Source organism: Arachis stenosperma, chromosome 3, assembly GCF_014773155.1.
Source record: "Arachis stenosperma cultivar V10309 chromosome 3, arast.V10309.gnm1.PFL2, whole genome shotgun sequence".
NCBI classification, from domain to species: Eukaryota; Viridiplantae; Streptophyta; class Magnoliopsida; order Fabales; family Fabaceae; genus Arachis; species Arachis stenosperma.
The window spans coordinates 24,244,744-24,255,415 of NC_080379.1; the positions used below are offsets into that span (position 1 = coordinate 24,244,744).

General features: G+C 40.7%; 1 protein-coding gene across 1 annotated transcript; it reads right to left on the reverse strand.

The window, feature by feature from the left end:
- Positions 1-8,265: 8,265 nt before the first annotated feature.
- Positions 8,266-9,021, reverse strand: LOC130965702 (uncharacterized). The gene has a single exon (XM_057890459.1). The coding sequence runs from the start codon at positions 9,019-9,021 to the stop codon at positions 8,266-8,268; it is 756 nt and encodes a 251-aa protein (XP_057746442.1).
- Between the last annotated feature and the right edge of the window lie 1,651 nt (positions 9,022-10,672).

A 10,672-nucleotide genomic window follows, 5' to 3' on the forward strand; every position in this document is an offset into this window, starting at 1 on the left:
TTATGAATTACCTTGAATTGAATTGAAAGAAAGTAGAAGGAACAATACTAGATCTACAACAAAATATAAGAACAACATAAAAGAGATTACACCAAAAGAATAGGAGAAGAATGAATGTAACTACAAGGAATTGAGAAGATAGAAGTAGAAGAAGATAAATCTAAATCTAGATCTAAGAACTAAACCTAATCCTAATCCTAATTCTAGAGAGAAGTGGGAGCTTCTCTCTCTAGAAACTAGTTCTAACTACTTCTAAACTAATGGTTAAAAGTTCTGTTGATTCCTCTTCAATCCTTGGCTTAAATAGCATCAGAAATGAGTTGGATTGGGCCCACAAGGCTTCTAAAATCGCTGGCCACGTTTTGCTTTAAGTGGACTAGGTGGCATCAACGGCGCGTGCGCGTACTATGCACGTGCGCACCACCATACGTGTGGAAACTATGGCAAATCTTATATCGTTTCGAAGCCCCGGATGTTAGCTTTCTAACCCAACTGGAACCGCATCATTTGGACCTTTGTAGCTCAAGTTATGGTCGTTTAAGTGCGAAGAGGTCGGCTTGACAGCTTTCCGGTTCTTTCATTTCTTCATGAGTTCTCCAACTTTTCATGCTTCTTTCTTCATTCCCTTGATCCAATCTTTGCCTTCTAAATCTGAAATCACTTAGCAAATATATCAAGGCATCTAATGGAATCAAGGAGAATTAAATTTATCTATTTTAAGACCTAAAAAGCATGTTTTCACTCTTAAGCACAATTAAAGGAGAAGTTATAAAACCATGCTATTTCAATGGATAAATGTGGGTAAAAGGTTATAAAATCCCCTAAAATCAATACAAGATAAACCATCAAAACGGGGTTTGTCAGTATGACACTATAAATTATTATTATTATTATTATTATTATGTTAATTTTGTGTTGGTTGTTAACTTTGTTTTAATTGTCTTTTGAATTTTGAATGTTTAGTGTGTAATTGACATAATTATTATTATGAAACTTTAAATTATTATTATTAGATTCTAAATTATTATTATGTGAATGTTACAATGTTATGGAATAATTATTTTCCAAAATTTAGAGGTTCAAAAAATATAGAATCTAATTTTTGGTGATGTCGTGATAAAGTTGATCAAGACCCAGGCTTCACCCAGTCTAGACCCGGCTTAAGTGTGGCCCGAAAGTAACACGATTTCATCGGGTCTAGGGCCGGGTTAGGGTCTCATAAACAGACCCGGTCATTATTTAGGGTCGGATTCGGGTCACGGCGAACCCGGCTTCACCCGGCCCCATGTGCACCCCTAGGTTCGGCTGCACTGGCCTGGTTGTATAGATGTCTTTGTCGTGGGACGAACAAAAACGTTGTTAACTTGGCCGGGCCGCTACAGCTTCTACAGTCTTGGATTTTCTGGAGGTTTTACACGTTGAGGCCTAGTGAGTTTGATGTATTCGGGTTTCCTCTTGCCTCCAGGTACGGTTTATTATTTTCGGTTCACAAGTTGTTCAACATGATGTGTTATTTCTAGTTATGACATGATTTCAATTAAAATTGTAGGTGGGCTACATTTATGCCGAGGAACGATCTAGGGGATCAGAGATTAGTGTCTGCACGCCTTTCGTTGGATCGATTGCGTGTCCACGATGTGAGTCATTTAGTTATTGCTCTTAGTTTCAGTGGTTTATGTTAAGTGTCGTGCTCTGACGAAACCCTTACTATTTTGATACAGTTTGTGTGGGAGCCTTATTCTTCTGCCGAGGTTGGTGCTGTTATTCACCCGGAGATACTAGCCGACGAGCACCGTAGGCTATGGATGGCCGTCACTAGCCTGATATATTTTGCTGCGATTAAGTGGCATCAGGTCGACTGGGTTCTACCGCAGTTTGGCGGTCTTCAGCATCTCCCTGAGCCAGCTCTGAACATAGATTGGCTACATGCGAAGGATGGCAGGGGTGGGGACAGGTGGTTCCCCACCTATTATCGGGAGTGGCATCAGCATTGGGAGAACAGGCTTCATTCAGTCATCTGGGTCGATCGAGTCCTTGATCCCGGTCCATCATCAGACTACCTGGAGTGGTGGTGCCGTGTGGCGCACAGATTCCTATCCCCAGAGTTGCATTTCAGGATCCTAGGCCGATTGTATTGACTGAGGAGGCTCGTCACAGAGGGTCGTCGCAGGCACCTCCTAGAGTGCATGTTTACGACAGACCAGATAACAGGCGAGCCGATCGGCGTCGGCGTATAGGCACCCGTACCACGGATCGAGAGTGGCGAGAGCTGGCTGACCGTTTAGAGGAGGACATCCCTAGAGCTGATCATGGAGATGCGGCGGATTTTCGTGTTCCTCGACGTAGAGGCAGACGACAGGCAGGGCGAGACGGCCGTGGAGGGGCTCGAGGTAGAGTACCTTCCGTTGATGATCAGGGCACTCAGCATGGTGTTGGTGAGGATGTAGTTGGTTCAGCCTCAGCTATGGATCAGCCGACCTACGATGTGGGTAGTAGCTCTCAACTCTTTGGGAATGTCGCCCCAGATGCGTTTGCTGGGTATACCACTGCGGCTGTTGGGATGGACATTGATGATCCTGTTACTGAGTCAGAGTTCTATAGGGATATAGCAGACATGCTCATGGATGATGATAAGACCCATTATAGGCCACAGATGCCTGACAACCAGCCCCAGTTTGCTGATCCGCAGCCATAGACTTACGATGTTCTTCCTCAGTTGGCCGTTGACTTCAACGAGCCTGTAGCATCTCTGACTGACCCATGGATCCCATTAGGAGGGACCCCAGCCTCAGCATTCAACAGCTTTCCTGCACAGCTATCAGGACCAGCGGTAGAGCAGAGACCTAGGAGGGTGAGGCGTCCTCCATTGTGTGGTACCGGAGGTCACCTGCTCGGTCAGTTCGACGATGATGACAGCGACACCATTGAGGATTCTGATTAGTTATGTCATATTGTCATGTCCGGTCCCTATATTAGTTTATGTTCTTCGCATGCTATTTAGCCTTATGTATTTCAGACTTCTGTAATTTATTATCTGCCATGTATTTGATAGTTAAAAAGGTTTGAGAATTGTCTAATATGTTATCTGCTATGTATTTGATAGTTTAAGCGGTTTGAGCTTCTATTATATACATGTATTCTGTCACAATTATCATGCGCAGTCTAAATGATACCACATTGATGCAATAAAACACTTTAACATAAATGGTTTAGGATTAAAATTCCCCCTTCATAAACCGTGGGAACTTGCCACGGTTTATGGTTATATTTCCCTCTTTGTAAACTGTGGGAGCTTGCCACGGTTTACACACAAAACAAAAAAAGCATTTCCGTAGTAGCTTGCCACGGTTTACATAAAGTAGAAATTGCACAAAAACGTAAGTGAAATCTATTTTGTGTATTTGAGTAAAGCTTTCACTAAATTTATTTATTTGGGTAAATTGCCCAATAAAAAATGATATTTAAAAAATAAATAGCAATTTTATTTATTTTAATCCGACATTTATTTTATGATATATACTATAGTAAAAAAATAATAAAAAGATAAAAATTCTCTTTCATAAAAAAATAGATATTTGTCTAAAAAAAATATATCATTTTATAATTATTATATACTCTTATACATTTTCTCTCAGAAAAATATTTTTTTCATAATTATCCTGATCTCATATATACCTTTGCATGTGTTGTTTCTCTTTTTTGTAAGTATTGTCTAGCTGTCTTGTTTGGGTCTCCCTCTCTAACTTTGGAATTTATATATAGCTTACCTATAAAAAAACATAATAATAAAGACCATCTAATTTTTAAAGTGGTCTCAGGAATTAGTATAGTTTACTAAAATCCTTCGTGAGATTTTAGTTGCATTAATACGTTTTTTAGATTATCAAAAATACACTACATTAGTCCTTAATCTTTTTTTTGTCAACAGTGTGTATGTTAATGTGATTTAATAATATGGATCATTAATAACACATATTATTTTATAATTTAATCACGTATAATATACAATAACGAACTAATCAATGATATGTGATATGATAATGTGAAAAGATATATCACATATCGCAATACTATTTAACATGTGTCAGATTGTATCATATATTACAGCATTATTCGTTTATATATCATCTACTATGTTGTTATTATAAATATACTAAATTAGTTTTTAACTTTATATTAAATGATTAATTTTAGTTTCTAAAATTAAATGTCCCAACCAAATTAATTTCTTCATTATTTTTTTAAATTAAAAATTATCAATATCTTTAGATACACTAATTTCACTTTTATTTTTTTATATACCGTTCAAATACAAGTACTTTTATAAAATATTTTTAAATTTTTGTTTTAATTATACATTTTTTTTCTACAATAATTTAACATTAATAAATTTTATAATATATAAATATATTATTTAAAAAATTATATAATTAATCAAATACACTTTTTTTTTGTTTTTTCCAAAAACACGTGTGTTTTTTTAAGAAATTAAAAATTAAAATATACTTTTTTTATCATTTGGTTTCTATGAAATATATATTTTTTAGACTTAAAAAATATATTTTTTAAATTAATTATATGATTCTTTTATTAAATATCATAATCATTATTATGAGGTGTATTTGTAGTCAGTTGTGTGTAAATGGACTAAGAGAAAAAGGCCAAAGATAATAGTGAAAATACTTGAAGTGTCTTCATGTGTTCTAAGATGGTGGTTGAAGATATTTGTAAGAGACTTCGATGTCTAAATTAATTAGAGTTTAAGTTAGTTTATATGAAAATTGAGTTGAAAAATACCTGAATTTGTTGAGATATTTATAGAGAAAGATGATGCTTGAATTGATAATCTTATCTAAAATGAGTGTATAATTTCTTTCTTTATTGCATGGGAAGTTATCTCACATTGCATATTTATTAGTATTAAATTATTATAAAAAAATTTGTATGTGTACTGGAATGCTTCCGATACGATCTAGGAGGAGGATCGGGAATCCGCGGGTCGAATCAGATGTTGGATTGTCCAGATGGAGAGGAGGGGAGGTACCTGCAAAGACACTCCGACGCTCAAGTCAGAATGGATCTAAGAGGTATAAGGTATGAGGAATGAATGAATACCTGGGGGGACTTGGGTCCTCTATTTATAGGTGATGGTGGTTATCTTATCTTTATCTTATCTGGCTGAGATAAGAGGGACGTTTGAATTTGAAAGTTGGTTAGGAGCTCTAGAGGGCCGATTCAGGGCCTTCTAGAGAGATGAAGTGGGTTGACCCGAGAAGCCGGGTTCGGGGATCCGTGGCCAGATCCGTAACAGTTGCCCCCGTAGCGGGAGAGCGAGTAAGGTCGGTTTGTCGCTAAGGTTTCAAGACGTTTCTCTTTGTGTTTTCGATGTCGGTCGAGTGTTCGTTTGGTGACGAGGTCGGTTTCTCGATTTCGTTTGGTAAAGGATTTGTCTTGACCGTATGTTGGTCTTGACGTGACGTTTCTGTGCCTGCTGCGCCTGTTGCGTCCTTTGAGGTGTAATTGATTAGTTTGCTTTTCCGAGGGGGCATTTATTGTGGGGGGGGTTTTCTCTCTTTTGCCCCCGTGAGTTTTTATTGCACCCAGGGTTAATTGCGTCTTTTTGCTCTTCTTTTTGAAACCGTTTTGCTTCGGTTTTTATTTCCCTCTTCCGTTTTTTCTTTTCAAAAGGAACTCTTCGTTTTCTGAAGCAAGAAAAACTCCTTGGTGGTTTCTGCTTTCTGGTGCCGCTCTGCTTCTTCTTGTTTTCCTGTTTCCTTTCGAGCTTCCTTCTAATTTACCAGGTTGGTATTTTGCTGCTTTTTCTTTTCGTACTTGTTTGTGCATGCTTGTTCTGCCTTTGTTGTGCGTTTGTTTTGCCTGCTCCCTTTTTTGTTTTGTTTGTTGTGTCTGGTGTTTTTTGTTGAGTTCGGGGAAGGGGCTGAGCACCGCCGTTTTTTACCGTGGTGGGTCACGGCGTTTGGGTTTGGTAGTGGTGTTTAGGTTTTTGTCTTTGATATTGTGTAGAGTTGGTAGGCTGATGGTGGTGCTCCTCCCTGTTTTAGGTATGCAGCGTCGGAGAAATGAGAGTGTGGGTGCCCCCGTAGCCCCTTCCAGGGGCGTTCCCAATCGCTATGGTTGGGTGACCAGCGATGTATGGGGTGTTCCGTCGCGGATGACGGAGGGTGATCTCCAACGGCTCCGCGATCAGGGGGCAATCTGTGATGGTGGTGAAGAGGAGGGGCGATACGAGCTCGTGCTCCCTGATGCCGACGAGCGCGTTTGCTATTTGAACCTCCGTTCACCCACCGTGCCGGACTGGATGTGGGTCTATGAATCCATGTTTACTCGGCTAGGTGTGCGGTTCCCATTTTCGCCGTTTGTTCAGGGTTTGCTTAGTCGGTGTTCCGTGGCGCCGTCTCAGCTTCACCCGAACAGCTGGGCAGCCGTTCGGTGTTTTGAGTTGGTTTGCCAGTATCTCGATCTCCCGGCTTCGGTTCCTGTTTTCCTTTTCCTTTTCTTGTGCACTCTTCCGACTAAGGAGGGGAAGCACAAGAAAGGATATATGTCCTTCCGTGCTCAGCCTCATCGCCGGATCTTCGGGTTGTTTGAAGATTCGTTTCATGGGTTTAAATGGGAGTATTTTAAGGTGCGTCCCGTTCGGGGGCATCACCCGTTTTGGCTTACCTTAGAGGGCGAGCGCCGGTTTCCGACGTACTGGAATTTTGGCGCCGGGCCGTCGGTTTTGACTAAGATCTCCTATGATGATTTGTCTCGGGAGGATAAGGATATCGCCAGAGTTTTGTGGCATTTGTTTGGCGAACGTCCGTTAAATCCTCGAGACGTTATGGGGGATCCCGAGGCTTGTCGGACTTATATTGGTGTGTTCCCCCCCTTTCCTTTTTTTTTTTTAACTCTTCTATTGATTTCTTTCAGTTGAGATGGCTGGCGGGCTGACTTCTTTGGCAAGGCTGAAGGCAGCGTTGGTTCGGGAGGAGGGATCATCGTCCCCGTCTACTCCTGTTTCGAATCCGGCTGTGGATTCTCAGGCTGTACCACGGGAGGTTGTTTCTTCGGGGGCGCCTACTGGTGCTCAAGTTCCTCCTGGTTCGCCTGAGGTTGTCGTTGTGTCGGCTGCTGAGGCTTCTCGGAAGAGGAGCAGGGCGGAAGAGCTGGGTAGCGAGACCTTTGAGGGGGAAGGTTTGGTACCAAGTGTTATGGACCGACGCTTCGACGCTACGGGCTTTATTGATCAGCACTTGATGCCTGGGACGGAGTCATTTTTTGATGGTTGTGATGTATCGTTCCAGGCTGAGTCGGTTTATCGTGCCCTTCTTCGCTCTGCTGTGGTTGTTCGGAAGGCTGAGCCCGTGATGGCCCAAGCGGGGTTGTTGGAAAAGAAGCTTCGGCAGGCTCAGGCCGATGTGACTAAGTTGAAAGAGGAGCTCGAAGCTGTCAAAACTGCGAAGGAGAAAGCGGTGAAGTCTTCAGAGGATGCTGGGGCGGAGATTCTCCGACTTGCCGGTGTTGAGACTTCGCTTCTTTCTCAATTGGCGGAGGAGCGAAAGCGTGCCTCGGATGCGAGTTCCCAAGCTGCCTTGCTTCTCGCCGAGTCGGAGACTCTGAAGGCTGAGGTTGAAGCTCTAAAGAAGGAGAAGTCGGCTCTGTTGACTGATGCTAGAGATGCCGTTGCTGCTACCGAGGAGACGATGAAGGCGCAGGTTTTGGTGTTGGCCCCTGGTGTGGATGTTTCTGTGATGGGAGCGTTTAAGACCGTCCGTGATGGTCGGATTGTTGATATTGAGTAGTTTATCTTTGTATTTTTATTTTTGAACTTTGTTTGCTTTTCTTGAATGTTTTGGATGGCCAAGGGCCGTGACTTTGGGGATCGTTTAATGGTATTTTCGTCCGTTTTTGGGCCTTTGTATGATCCGTTTTGTGGCGTTTATTTGGCCGTTCGGGCCTTTTTGCATTTTTGGGCGTAACCGTTCGTTTGGTCGGTATTTTGGATATCCGTGTGTTCGGCCTGGAGGTTGATCAGTCCTCCAGTGATGGCCGTGTTTTCGTTCCGTGTTTGGGAAATGATAATAACTCGTAATGGAGATTAAGTGGAAATAACTTGTAAAAAATTTTATTTGAATGATTGGGCCTCGTTAAAACCCTTCGTGAGGGAAAGAGTACCCGAGGTTTTAAAAGACAGAGTAAAAAATAAAAATAGAAGAAAGTAAAAGAGAAATAAGGATGATTCAAAGAAAAATAAAGAGTGATTTAAGTGTAGTATCTTCGCAAGTTGGCTGCGTTCCAAGTTCTTGGTATTTCGCTGCCGTCTAGTCGTTCGAGTTTATACGCTCCTTTTCCAATTACGGCCTTGATTCTGTATGGTCCTTCCCAGTTGGGGGCGAGCTTTCCTTCTCCCGGGGTCGGGGGACCGACATCGTTTCGTCGTAGGACAAGGTCGTTGTCAGCAAATTCTCGTCGGATGACGCCGTGATTGTACCTTAGGCTGATTCTTTGTTTGAGCGCTAACTCTTTGACGTGAGCTATGCTTCTTTCTTCGTCCACGAGGTCTCGTTCTGCTTCTTCGTCGTTACCTCCGACCGTTTTCCTGGGGCTGGGGTCCCCGATCTCCACTGGGATGACTGCTTCCACGCCGTATGTTAGTCGGAAGGGCGTTTCTCCCGTGCTCGTTTGTGGTGTTGTTCGGTACGACCATAGGACTGACCCTAGCTCATCTGCCCATAGTCCCTTGGCTTCGTCGAGTCGTTTCTTGAGTCCTTTAACGATTATTTTGTTGGTAAGTTTACCTTCAAGTTCCTGGACTCGGAGGCAGAGATCCTGAATGATCTGTGTCGCTTTGTCCCTTGCCTTCTCGGGATGTTGTGGATCTGCAATTATGTGCTCGTTTGTTCGGTGGATGGTGCTGGCCATCCGGGCTTGGTTTATGACCTCTTGTTGTTCTGGGGTGGGATGACGTGGTCTGGAGTTGTCTTGGCTTGATGGATTTTCGTCCAAGACACCCTCCATCTGGTTTGACTGTCGCAGGTCCCCACAGACGGCGCCAATGTACTGGAATGCTTCCGATACGATCTAGGAGGAGGATCGGGAACCCGCGGGTCGAATCAGATGTTGGATTGTCCAGATGGAGAGGAGGGGAGGTACCTGCAAAGACACTCCGACGCTCAAGTCAGAATGGATCTAAGAGGTATAAGGTATGAGGAATGAATGAATACCTGGGGGGACTTGGGTCCTCTATTTATAGGTGATGGTGGTTATCTTATCTTTATCTTATCTGGCTGAGATAAGAGGGACGTTTGAATTTGAAAGTTGGTTAGGAGCTCTAGAGGGCCGATTCAGGGCCTTCTAGAGAGATGAAGTGGGTTGACCCGAGAAGCCGGGTTCGGGGATCCGTGGCCAGATCCGTAACAGTATGATTAAAACTAAAATTAAAAAAAATATATCAAAAAATATTTGTATTTAAATAATATATAAAAAATAGAATTAAAATTAGTGCATTTAAAGATATTGAGAATTTTGAATTTATAAAACAAATAAAAAAAATTAGTGAAATAACTAATTTGATACATGATATTTAGTTTCAAAAACTAAAATAAGTCATTTATGTAAAGTCAATGACCAATTTGATGCATATACAATGATGATATAATAAATGAAACATAGACGAATAATGTTGTGACACGTGACACAACTTGATACATGGCCAAATAGTATTATGGCGCTGCACACTTGTCTATGTCAACATGTCACATGTCATTGATCAACCTATCATCATATTATTACATGTGATTAAATCATGAATTGACATGTGTCGCTAATAATCTACGTCATCAAATTACATCAATACACTAGTAACAAAAAATAGGTCAGAAATCAACGTAGTAGTACACTTTTGTCAATCTCAAAAATGTATTTAGTATAATTAAAATTTTAGAATAATTTTAATATACAATACCAATTTTAGATATCACTTTAAGTTTCGAATTAGATGATAATTAGTACATTAACAATTAAACTCAACAAAATTAACATTTTAAGGTTAATATAATCTTAGACTCTGACACATGACATTCTACTGGGAGATGATATGAGGGTTTACCAAAAAGACAAGAAAACTTTTATCCCAAAAATAAATAAATAATAAATCAAGATGAGATGAAAGAAATTAGAAATTAAAGATGATCCAAAAAATAAGTTATGATGTGTCAACACTAGAAGACAATCCAACAAAGAGTAGCGAGTTAGTAAGCCAGAAAAAATGACCGACTAGAATATAAATTCTCAGTCTCCTAATTAATTTTGCTATTCACAATTATAGTATTTTGGTGGAAAAAATGAATCCAAAGCAAATGGTCCAGAGAATAAATCACAAAAAATGGAAAATAAAAAACCCCACACAAGGAGCAATCAAGCAGTCTAGTAATAATGGTTTATTTGAGTAGTATATATGAGATCTTAAATGAGAGAGAACAAACTTGAAAACTACAATAAAGGTTACAAGATGAAAATTTTATCAAATTTAGTAAATTCCAGTGCGGTGTAATCCAACGCCACTTTTCTTTGAAAAATTACATGTCCAAAGATGTTGATAGAATGCTTCCAAGAACTAACCCAAGAAATTAAAGACATTCCAAACTGAGAATCTTATTTTATTTGCTGA

Excerpts from the sequence above, each read along its gene's own strand:
- LOC130965702 (XM_057890459.1), bottom strand. The coding sequence starts at position 9,021 with ATGGAGGGTGTCTTGGACGAAAATCCATCAAGCCAAGACAACTCCAGA.